The sequence below is a fragment of the Schistocerca nitens genome, chromosome 7 (genome assembly GCF_023898315.1).
Source record: "Schistocerca nitens isolate TAMUIC-IGC-003100 chromosome 7, iqSchNite1.1, whole genome shotgun sequence".
NCBI lineage: Eukaryota > Metazoa > Arthropoda > Insecta > Orthoptera > Acrididae > Schistocerca > Schistocerca nitens.
In genome coordinates, this window is record NC_064620.1 from 614,967,798 (window position 1) to 614,980,314 (window position 12,517).

A 12,517-nucleotide genomic window follows, 5' to 3' on the forward strand; every position below is an offset into this window, starting at 1 on the left:
GAAAGGATAGTTGCTACTCACCATATAGCAGATATGCTGATTAGAAAATAGTAACAAAGGAAAACAGCACTGGGTTAAGGATGGAAGAAAAGCCATCAGGCAAAATCAGACATTGGAAAAACCAGGATGGAATGTAACAATATTATGAAAAGGAGAGTTTCTACTTGCCAATTTATTTGTTTTCAGTGCTGAAAATGCGCGCGCCTGACCCCCCTCCCCCATAGTGTGCTGGCTGACTGGGCCGGGCTATTGCGGCATAATTGCAGCTCAACTACAGGTGAGCGTTTTATCAGCTGGAGTGAGTAAAAGGAAAAAGGAAGCAGGTAGTAGGAGGGTGGGTTATGGAAGGGCGGCTGACAGGTGGTAGGAGGGGGCAACTGGTGTAAAAAAAAAAAAAAAAACTGCTGGAAAGAGAGGCAGCAAGTGCACTGAATAGGGATGCACCATGAGTAACAGCACAAAATGATGCAGAGTGCAGTGGCTTGGATTGTATTGTATTGGGAGACAGAACGGAGGAAGAAGAGATTCAGCAAAGATGCAGATGAAGGGTGCGGGATGAGTGATGATGTTAGTTGGGTGTGGGGGAGAGGGTTTGCAGATACTGGGGCCAAGACAATTATAGGATCAATAGATTTGTTGCAAAGACAGCTCCCATCTATATAATTCAGAAAATCTGGTTTTGGAGGAGGGGGAGGGGCGGAGTCAGATAGCACAGAATGTGAAGCAGTGACCATGCTGTGCTCAGCTGCCTGTTTAACCTCGTATTGTCAACTCTGCTCTTGGTCACAGTTTGCCAGAGGCAATTTAGCCCCGTGGACAGCTGGTTGGTGGTCTTGCCCACATAAAATACTGTGTAGAAACTGCAGCAGAATTGGTATATGATATGACTTTTCATAGATCGCACTGCCTCTGATAGGATAGGATAAGCCTGTGTCGGGACTAGAGTAGGATGTGCTGAGTGGTTACAGCAGGCAGGTCTTCCACAGGTGTATGACCCATGTGGCAGTGGGCTGGAAGTAGGTGTCACATAATAATGTACTAGGAATTGCATAGATTGGGTCAGGATTAAAGATGTGCTTCCGGGTGTTCTGAAGATTTATTGTTTCCATTTTATGCTCAATATATCAACAACAAATTCAGCTGTCTTCCTCAGGTGCTAAGATATGCTGTTATGGGCACTTGTTGCTGAGACTCCAACCAGATTGTGAATTATTGTTGGTCTCTCAGTGATGTGTATAGCCAAGTTCAATTGCTTATGCCCATTATGCACTTCAGTGCTCTTTTGTTTTTCAGAGTTGAAATATTGCGCATAACATGGAAAAGAACAACTTGGCCGAACACGAGAGATCTTACTACTTTGGGAGTGATGGGAAGCAGAGTGAATTTGCTGTTTCTCTTTTCTGGGCATGATAAGTAGTTAAGGTCTGGTGAAGGATATTGGTCAGTTTTTCCAGTCTGGGATCATACTCAGTGATGAGGGGTTGCTACTTTGAAGCTGGTTCTTAGGGATGGTCAGAGAATTTGAAGCATGTGTGGACATGGCATAGGAAATCTGTTTGTGGACCATGTTCGTGAAGGTCTTAGAGCTTTACCATACTTTGAAAGGGGATTGTTTGTCACTGCAGATGTGCTGTCCATTGGTTGCCTGACTATGGGTGTTATTTTTTTTGTGTGGAAGCAATGACAGCTATCAAAATGCTTAATATGGGCAGAGGGATAGACAGTGGAGCCATTTGAGATAAGGAAGTCAACATCCAGGAAAGTTGGACTGAGGAGAACCAGATGGAGTGGATGGGAGAGAAGGTGTTAAGGCTGTGGAAGAATGAGGATAGGATATCTCGGTCCCGAGTTCAGCTCAGGAACATATCATCAGTGAACCTGGACCAGACAAAGGGTTTGGGATTTTGAGAAGTCTGCAAAGTTTCTTTTAGTTGGCCCATAAAGAGGTTGGCATGGCAGGATGCTATGTAGGTGCTTATTGCTGTACCGCATATATCTACCCCTTAACAGGGAAGTAGCTATGTGTGAGGATGTAGTTAGATACATGTATAAGAAATGAAGTGGTGGGTTTGGAGTTAGGACGTTGAGATAGTTGGTGTTTGAAGATGGCAAGGTTGTGAGCATGGGGAATGTTGGTGGTAATGGGGTGGCGATAGTTGAGAGCTGATGAAAGAAGTGGTTCATGTCTTTAATATGCTATGGGCATGTGATTGGAAGTGCTGCTCAACAACAGAGATTCTTTCATTGGGAGCACAAAAACGTGCTGCAATGGGGCATCCATGATTGTTGGGTGTATATTTGGGAAGCATGTAGGAGGTGAGTGTTAAATACTTATTAGGGTTAGGAGGGATATGGATTCGGGGGAGAGATCCTGGGATCCAATTAAGGATTTGAGAAGGGATTGGAGGTTAAGCTGAAGTTTGTGATGGGACCACTACAGCAAGGCTATGAAGGAGTAACATAGTTGGTTGTTGCCTTCTGCCAGGTGATCACTGCAGTTCATCATTGACAGTGATACAGCCTTTGTCCATGCAAAGAATGATAAAATCGAGGCCTGTCTTGGATGTTATGAATGGATGTTCTTTCATCCATTTCAAGCCTTATTGTCCTGGGAAGGGACATAGAAAGGGTGAGGGCAAGTTGATATAAAGCATTTGTGGAAGGTAAACAGGGAGTGTTTAAGTGGGAATGGGACAGCGTCAGAGTTGGCTGGTGTTGGGATTTGGATGGCACTGGTTGGCAGGATTGGTGACAAAAAAATATTTGCACTGTAGGAATCAGGAGGAGGAGAGATTTCTGACAACTACAGTTTGGTTGAACTTGTGCACGGGTGTGGAAGGTGAGGCCTTTGGACTGAAACATCCTTCACTAACTGTCAACCACGCTGACCCCATTACCAAATGGATCCCATACTCCAGCACTGTTGACATCACCTCCCTATATGCCAACAACCACCATGCTCCTGGTCTTGCTGCTATCGATCGCTACCTCTCCCATATCCTTATGACTCCAAGCCCACCTTATACATCTAACTACACGCTTGTGCATAACCACTTCTTCTTTGAGGGTAGGATGTACAAATCTGTGGCTTGGTGATGGGCACATGTAAGGTACTTTCTTAGCCAACCAAATACCCCAACCCCTTGTCTGATTCAGGATCATTGATATCTTCATGGCATGGACCCAGGGCTAAGACATCCTGTTCTCATTTTTCCACAGCCTCAGTACAATCTTCCTGAAAGTTGACCTCCACCTTGCTAATGGCTCTGACTGTACCTGTGTCCATATCAAGCCCATTAACTATCAACAGTAGCTATGTTTTAACAGCTGTCCTTCCTTTCACACCAAAAAATCATTCCCATGTAGTGTGGCTATTCATCGAAGGCAGATCTGCAGTGATAAGAAATACCTTTCCCAGATGTTGAAGGTTTCTCCCAGATGTTTTAGATTCACTTCACAGCTGCGCGATTTATGTTATACAGAATATTTACACTTTTAAGGCTCTTTCCATAATAATTTTAATTTTCAGTAATATCTTAATGTGTGTAAGATAGGTATGTACATAGAGAAAGTGTAAATTGCTTAGCTGTTGGATAAAGGTCTACACACACACACACACGTACGTACCTGCCTCCTTTCCTTTCATCCAAAAGCTAAGCATTTTTCTGTGTGCACTGCCAGCAACTAAAGTTTTCAAATGATACATGTGATCATTTTAAAATTGTATATTGAAATCTGTTAATTACTGTAGAACAGATTATTTTACCTCAGTATGTGTATAGGGAAGGCATATGTCTAGAGACAAATTATTGTAACCAGTTCTCACTGTTCACACTGATAGGTTTAAACATCTTTAATTGAAGAATTAAGTTGCTAGAATGCCCCACATTGTTCATAAGTTTGTAACCTACAATGTGGTTTGGCAGTATAAATTCCTTTCCCTGGCGTTATTTTAATACAGATTCCATCAACAATTACACTTAAAATTGAGATAATAAATTATTTTACTTTGGTTAGCTCAAACCAAAATAACAAATATTGTAGATATGAATCATGGATAATTTTTCTACTGCTGTGCCAATGCAGGTTGAATAATGCTGTACTGGTGGAATAACCAGGAAGGAATGCACAGGAGAGCAGTAAGGTGGCATTGCACCCTTAGCAAAATCCCATGGCTTTGGTGGTGTGCAATCTACAGCAAGAGGTTTGTGGCCCATCAGGCAGCTGGTGAATGCTTTTTCACACTGCATACAACTTATTTTCCTGTAAATATTTTCTTCACTCTATGCTCATATCTTTCAGAATGAGGTGGCGGTCAAAGTCTAGTACTTTCATGTTGCACTTCACGTGCATGCTGGAATTAATGGGCTTATCACTGCAAAAGCCAACATGCATTTAACTAACTGCAATTAAATTAATGTGGCATGAATGAGTCAACACTGCTGGTAATATGCTTTGTAAGAGCACTCACCAGCATTCCAAACTTTTAGTAGTTATGAAGAGAAATATCAAGTGTATGTAGCACATCTATGACACTTGTGTTGTTTCTTACTACAGAGTCCGCAGCTCGTGGTCTTGCGGTAGCGTTTTCGATTCCCGGCGGGGCCAGGGATTTTCTCTGCCTCGTGATGACTGGATGTTGTGTGTCTTTCATCATCATTTCATCCCCATCGACACGCAAGTCGCTGAAGTGGCGTCAACTCGAAAGACTTGCACCAGGCGAACGGTCTACCCGACGGGAGGCCCTAGCCACACGGCATTTCCATTTCTTACTATAGAGAGAATTTTCAAATAAAAGATCTGAAGTACCCCATAACCATGCAGTACTTAAATCAGAAGTCAGCCGAAAGGACACACCAAAACATATTTCATGTGGCCACTTGGTGGTATGTTTATAAACAATTAGATTGAGTATGAAAGCACTATACAACTCTACTGCCCACTAGTCAGGATGATTGACAGTTTAGAGAAAGTATGTATGTGCTGTTTTTCACATTCATTTCAGTCAACTGAAGATACTCCCACAAAACTCTCCATAAATCAAATAGAACACTATTTCAGAAATCTTATTTTAATGCTTTTCACCTAAAATCCCTATTTTGGTATTAAACGGTGTCTGATTCACTCCAACATTGCTACATTGTCCCCTTTGCTGCAGTGCCAGTACAGTGCATTTGGGACGAGCATTAGTTAGCTCTAAACTAGAAATTTGTTCAATTATCAGAGTTACTGGATATTTTCATGAGAAATATAGGAGCAAACAAAAATGTTCAACAGTTACGGATTACTAACATACATTCATGTTAAAATAATCTGAATTTGGCACCAGCCAAAGAGGGCAAAGATGTGTGACCTGTTTCAGAGGTATGTTGGGAGAGATTCCAGAGGAAGTCACGTTGTAAAGAAAACTGTCTTGAAAACAATTTCCAAGCTTTTTTAAATGGGAAATGTGGAACTTTTAATATACATTACATTCAGTTCACATCCCCCACCCCCAATAGAACAGAAGGAAAAATACCAATGTCTAGGTGGTGGAGGAAATTGACTGCTACTGTGGTTCCTTCAGCATCTTGGCAACCAACTGAAGTGATTTAGGGAATCTATATTAGGATGGCCAGGTGAGTATTTGAAGCCACTGCACATAGAGGGACAATGACACACACACACGACAGTGTATCCCTAACATCTGAAATGCCAAAGCAGGAACTAGCAATGGAAAAATGCACAAGTGTTGATGGCAACTGAATTGAAACCTTGTTTACTATGTTAAGAGAATAGTTACCATCTTGCAAACAAAATTCTTTTTTGTATCTTTCCAATTCAGGTCGCAAAAACAGTGTCATTGCTGATCTTGATACATCAAAATGAGGCATGCAGGACAGGAGAAACACAATGTCATCACGTGTGCCTTTCCTAGACTTGCGCTGTACTTTTTGTAACATATTCAAATCGTTTGACAATTAACTTCTAATAGGTTGAAACCTTGTATCCATCTGTGCTGCAGGAATGCAAAGAGATGAAAGAATCTAGAATCTCTGTGCTGATAGTGAAGTGAAATCTAATTCTTAGTAGAATTAACAAGTAATCAAATCTTTCTGTGTACATTCATTATGGACAAAGTATTCAGAATTTTACTAAACAGAATAGAGGATCATTAAAGTAACAGGGTTTGTATGCATGACAAGATGCAAATTTGAATAGTACTTATGACATACACATTCTGTAATTATCTGAAGCATGTGTGCATGTTTCATACTCTTATGAATTTTGTTTTCATATTTTGGAATTTCTGCATTACACACACAATGTTTATGAGATATTTCTCCCCATCTTAAGACCTGAGTTACTGTGGAAATTCTGCTATTTACTTGTAAACCACTTAAATACTGTATATATACTCTCATTTTATGCTGTGGAAATATCTATGCAGAATGAGAGCAAAGAAACATATGACCCTCAGCACGTCATTATGTCAGAGAAAATGGCTGACAGAATAACTTAAATTCCTTTGCAATTCAAATGTTCATTTACACTTTCATTTTTTTTTTTTTTTTTTTTTTAATTTCCTGATGTCAATGGATAATTTCACCATACCCTGGTACAATAATGTTTAAGAATGAAAAAACAAGAATTATTATGGTTTTTAACATGAAAAACAAATTCTTTGTGTATATATTTTTAAATATTCATACTAACATATTTGCATCACTCTAAAGATTTCTTTCCAAAATAAATGGTTTTTTGAAAACTTTCTTGTGCTGTGTGTATCGCATTTTATAACAGTAAATATTAATTATTTAGCAGTAACATAATCTGAACTGACTTTAAAACATATTTTATCATGCTGATAAATGAATTACCCATCTCACTACAGCTTGAGCAAAATTTAAGGGCTGACTAATACAAAGATAATATTTTCTCACAGAATACAGTATGATCCAAGTTTTAAAACTACATTTCAGCAAAATTTTTTTTACAAGTATTTTGAAAGACATGAAAGAAGGTGTGTTCATGTTGAAAACAAAAACTGTTTCTTCGATAAATTACAATTCTACTGGGAACATTAAAGATTTAATTGTAGCTGATGTGATTGAAAGGTAATAAACAATTTTCACTTTCAGATAGCCAAATGGAGTTGCAGATAATGTATGCTGGCACGAAATTGGCTCTGCAAAAGGAAGCTGACCTGACTCGCGTTTATGAGGTCCGCGAGCTTGATGAATTAACAGAGGAGTGGCTGCAGGAAAAGCTCAGCAAGTGAAAGCCACAGCATAATTATAAAAACTGTTTATATTAAAGTTCATTAATCTACAGTATTTTGTACAAATCACATCTAAAAAATGGAGCTGACCAGTTACACGCAAATAAGATAACAGCCAAGTTTTTATGAATAGTGGTGAAACACTCCCATTCTGCTACTTAGGAGATATTTGCAACACTGTGATGTATGAGCACACAAACACACACAGTTGTCCATGACTATAATTGTGACCAGAGGTAATGAATACTGTATGCACAGGCTCCCAGCTGGAGTTTAGTTTGATATGAGGGAGTAGATCATGCTGCAACAAAAGAAAACAAATTATTATTGAATAAATCTTTTAGAATGGAGAGACCTTGTTACATTCACAACTCTTCTAAGAAATAATGAAAGGAAAATGCAGCTTTCTTTCCTTTACAAATATTTAAATATTTTTTTCCACTTTCAAACTACTGCTTGATATGTAACTTTACCTGATCCAGTTAACTGGTACAGCAATTTCCACTGAAGATTTAAATAGCTGATAAACAAAATCTGTACACAATAAGAGTATTAACAATTTTTATTGCAAGTTTCATAACGTGCCTCACTATAGGTACTTCCACAGTATAGACATCTATTGTCTTTTGTAGCACAAATATTAACTCTGAACTGAGTTGTAAGCAGAAAAGTACAAAATAATGATTTATACATTGTTTTGAATGTATTTATGATTGTTATTTTCATCAATAAAGGGACCAAAGGACAAGTTGCATTTAATTTTGTAGTTCTCATCCATCCATTTCCGGGATAATTTGTCACTGAAATACAAATTCTGTAAAACAGGAACTTCTATATGAAAAGGAAAGTTGCTACTCACCATATAGCGGGGATGCTCAGTCACAGATAGGCGCAACAAAAAGAGTGTCACAAAGCTTTTGGCCAGTAAGGCCTTCGTCAAAAATAGACGACGGACACATGACAGCAATCTCCAATCTCAGGCAACTGAGGCCACACTGAGCAGCAGCACCAGTGCATGATAGGACTGGCGACCGGGATTAGTATGGTAGGGGTTGCGGACAACGAAGTGCTGCAGGTTAGACGGAGGGCAGGCGAGAGGTCGGGAAGGGGAGGGTTAGCGGTAAAGGAGAGAAGTAAAAATACTGGCTGCGATGGTGGAATGAGGGCGGTGTAGTTCTGGAATGGTAACAGGGAAGGGGAAGAATGGGAGAGGACAATGACTAATGAAGGTTGAGGCCAGGAGGCTTATGGGAATATAGGATATTTGCAGGGAAAGTTCCCACCTACACAATTCAGAAAAGCCGGTGTTGGTGGGAAGGATCCATATGGCACAGGCTGTGAAGCAGTTATTGAAATGAAGGATGTTATTATGCTTATCCATTACGGATATTTTAGAACCGTGACTGTATATTGAATGTAAATAAGTTATAGACAACTGCTACCAGTCACTTTTTTCCATAAGCCGGTTTTCAAACCTTTTCAGGTTCATCTTCAGATGGTTTCGGGAGGATCCGGGAAGTTACATCATTACTGGTAGTAGCATAATGCTGGGTGCTGGTCCTATGGCAGAAAGATGGGTCATACTTTAATGTATCACCATGACTATAGCTTATCTGTCGATATGGATGTAAATTTAGTTTTTACTTACTGTGACAGTATAGGCGGCTTTTTTCGGATATGTCTGCGTCCATTTTGATGTCCAGAACACTTTCACACGAACTATATTAGTTTACACTTTACCAGCATCCAGCATGAGCTTTACAACTGTTGCTTGTAACAAAGATCTTGACAGAAAGAGATGGCATAACCTACTTTGTACAGAGATGTAATTTCTTGTTCTTTACATGTGTTAAAGTCGATATAAGGGCAAGTATTTTAATGGCGATAACATGAGAGCACGAGATAAAATAAATAAATTACTACAAGAACAAATTTCAGGTGATCTGATATCTTATTTCTACTTCTATATTACAGGCAGTTTTTTAATAGCAATTATCATGTTTGGCATTAACATAAATCCCAAGGAATCAATAATACAGGGTTATTGTATCGGCAGTGAGATGCAGCTGTCTGTATGACTAGGGCCTGTGTATTTAAATTAATAATAAATCTTCAGATGAACTGTTGGCTTATTTCTGTTATGTTAACATGATCTGGGGTATTATCAAGAGCAGATTCTGTTTATTTTAGCTAAGGTACATGTATAAGAGTTATAGTGATTGTAATGGACTAAAGCTGTTTGTATGGCTGTACATTTAATATTTAAAAAATCATGAACAAAAATTCTTTAACTGTTGATTTATTTTTAGTCTAACAGAGTGATCTGAGATATTGGTAGAGGCAGCTTCTGTTTGTTCCAGCTAGAATTAATATGTATAAAGTACTGATTTATGTTAGCAATGGAGAGCTTTAACATTTAGAGATATGGTACAGGTCTTATTTTGTGGTAGTATATTACATTGACACCAGTGTGGTTAGGATGTAAGGAGAGGGACGGGGTTGGGGAGCCGGTGTAGGGTTCGTTGGGTGGTTACTTGTTTTGAACTAGTAGATCTTCAAAGTTCTGAAGGAAAAATTTGTTTCTCAGTTCAGTTTGATCATTGAGTAGGTAGTCAGGTGCTGTATTTGTGTAGATAAATATTTCAATTTCTTCAAGAAGGTCAAGTATTGTGCCTTTGTTGGAATGTTTGGCAGCATGCTCAGCAATTGTGCGGTCCAGCTGTTTCTTGGCCACAGTTTGTCGGTGGCTGTACTTTCACACAGACAGCTTGTTGGCTGTCATGCCCATGTAGAATGCAGCACAGTGGTTGCAGCTTAGCTTGTAGATCACATGACTGGTTTCACAGGTAGCCCTACCAGTGATGGGATAGGTGATGTTTGTGACCGAACTGGAGTAATTGGTGGTGGGAGGATGTATGGGACAGGTTTTGCATCTAGTTCTATTACAGGGGTATGAGCCATGAGATAAAGGGTTGTGTAGGGATGGACGAGTATATTGTGTAGGTTCGGCGGATGGCGGAATACCAGTGTGGGAGGGGCGGGAAGGATAGTGGGCAGGACATTTCCCATTTCGGAGCACAACAAGAGGTAATCGAAATCCTGGCAGAGAATGGAATTCAGTTGCTCTGGGACAACAAAAAGACTGTAACAAATAAAGGTCTAAATTACATTCTCTGCTAGGGTTTTGACGACCTCTCATCGTGCCCTGAAATGAGAAATGTCTTGCCCACTATCCTTCCCACCTCTCCCACAATGATATTCCACCGCCCACCAAACCTACAGAATATACCCATCTATCCCCACACAACCCCTTACCTCATGGCTCACACCCATGTAATAGTCCTAGATTCAAGACCTGCCCTACACATCCACCAACCCATCACCTACTTCAGTCCGGTCACAAAGATCACCTACCCCACCAAAGGCAGGGCTTCCTGTGAAACCAGTCATGTGATCTGCAAGCTAAGCTGCAACCACTGTGCTGCATTCTGCATGGGCGTGACAGCCAACAAGCTGTCTGTGTGAAAGTACAGCCACCGACAAACTGTGGCCACGAAACAGCTGGACCGCACAATTACTGAGCATGCTGCCAAACATAACATCCTTCATTTCAATGACTGCTTCACAGCCTGTGCCATATGGATCCTTCCCACCAATGCCAGATTTTCTCAACTGCGCAGGCGGGAACTCTCCCTGCGATATATCCTAGGTTCCTGTAACCCTCCTGGCCTTAAACTTTGTTAGTCATTGTCCTCACCCATCCAGCCCATTTCCCATTCCTATTCCGGCACTACACAGCCCTCATTTACTTCACTCTTTTTCTACTAACCCCCCCCCCCCAATCCCCTCATCCCACCTCTCATCTCTCCTCTGCCTAACCTGCAACACTTTACTGTCTGCTACCCCTGCCCTACTATCCCTCCCTCTCCCCACCCCAGCCTCCTCATCACCACTCAGTCATCACTCTCATGCTGGTGCTGGTGCTGCTGCTTGCTGTGTTGCCTCAGATTGCAGTTGTGTGTGTTAATTGAGTCTCTGTGTGTTTGCATGTCTGTCATTTATTATTAACCAAGGCCTTACTGGCCAGAAGCTTTGTGACAGTATTTTGTTGTGCCTATCTGCGACTCAGCATCTCCACTATATAGTGAGTAGCAACTTTCTTTTTCATAATGTACTTATAATCGGAAGTTTTTATACATACAAGTTTTTATGCATATGCAATATTCTTACCAGATGTTGCTTTCTTTTGCCAATGAATCATTGCAAGATAATACAATCTATATATTTTATAATGTCATCTGCCCTGTTGTCTGTATGTGAACACTGATCTAGGAATTTTGACAAGGTATTCACTAATAGAGACTGAGTCATGAAGAATATTTGCATAGATAATTTATAATGACCATACAAGACAAGTTGTTTGGTCATAGATACTCAGTGGGACACTTGCGTGTCTCACTCGTTTGTAAACTATCTATTTGTGAGCCTAGCTCTTACAAAGATAAAACGAAGCAAATAAATTCAGTCAAAAACTAGTCACTGCTTACTCTCAAGCTAAAACTAAACCCCGCCCGAACAGGCCACGTAGGCCCAATGGTATCGGCTGGCCACCGTGTCATCTTCAGCTCACTAGTGTCACTTAAAGTGGATATGGAGGAGCATATGGTCAGGACACGGCACTCCCGTCCGTATGTCAGTTTATGAGACCAGAGCCACTACTTCTCAACTGAGTAGCTGCTCATTTTTCCTCACAGGGGCTGAGTGCACCCCACTTGCCACACCATGTGGTCACCCATCCAAGGTCTAGCCGAGCACCCAACAGTGCTTAACTTCAGTGATCTGATGGGGAAACTGGTGTTACCACTGCAGCAAGGCCTTTGGCTTACTATCAAGCTGATTAACATAAAAACTAGAAGTGCATTGCACAAACTTTGCATTATGGCTCCTGCAAGTGTCACTTTTGGTGACTTGCACCTTCTAGAAAACTGTGGCCATAACTTATGCCTGATATAGTTTAGCACGCTTCCATCTTAAGAGTGTTTTGCAAAGTGGTATGCTCACACTACATCGTCTGCTGTTTTGATGTCAAATTAGCATACAAAATGCATGCTTTATTGCTTGTACTTTGACAACATGATTGAAATAATTCTGCAGAAGCAATCATCTGCTTACTTAAGTTTCAGAGAAATCTGCAGAAAGGATCATGAAAACTCTTATCATTAAAAGCCAACCTTGACAATATAGGAAAAGACAGAG

The 12,517-nt window shown here is 40.4% G+C and overlaps 2 protein-coding genes across 2 annotated transcripts in view; one reads left to right on the plus strand and one right to left on the minus strand.

The window, feature by feature from the left end:
* The window catches only part of LOC126194630 (glia maturation factor beta), a 35,290-nt gene extending 28,026 nt beyond the window's left edge, over positions 1–7,264 (plus strand). The window contains exon 5 of the mRNA XM_049932798.1: positions 7,122–7,264. Coding sequence (XP_049788755.1) covers positions 7,122–7,261 — 140 coding nt within the window. The 3' untranslated portion in view covers positions 7,262–7,264. The remainder of the gene's footprint in view (positions 1–7,121) is intronic.
* An 8-nt stretch (positions 7,265–7,272) lies between these two features.
* Positions 7,273–12,517, minus strand: part of LOC126194629 (protein cornichon) — a 61,113-nt gene continuing 55,868 nt past the window's right edge. Inside the window, exon 5 of the mRNA XM_049932797.1 lies at positions 7,273–7,562. Coding sequence (XP_049788754.1) covers positions 7,535–7,562 — 28 coding nt within the window. The 3' untranslated portion in view covers positions 7,273–7,534. The remainder of the gene's footprint in view (positions 7,563–12,517) is intronic.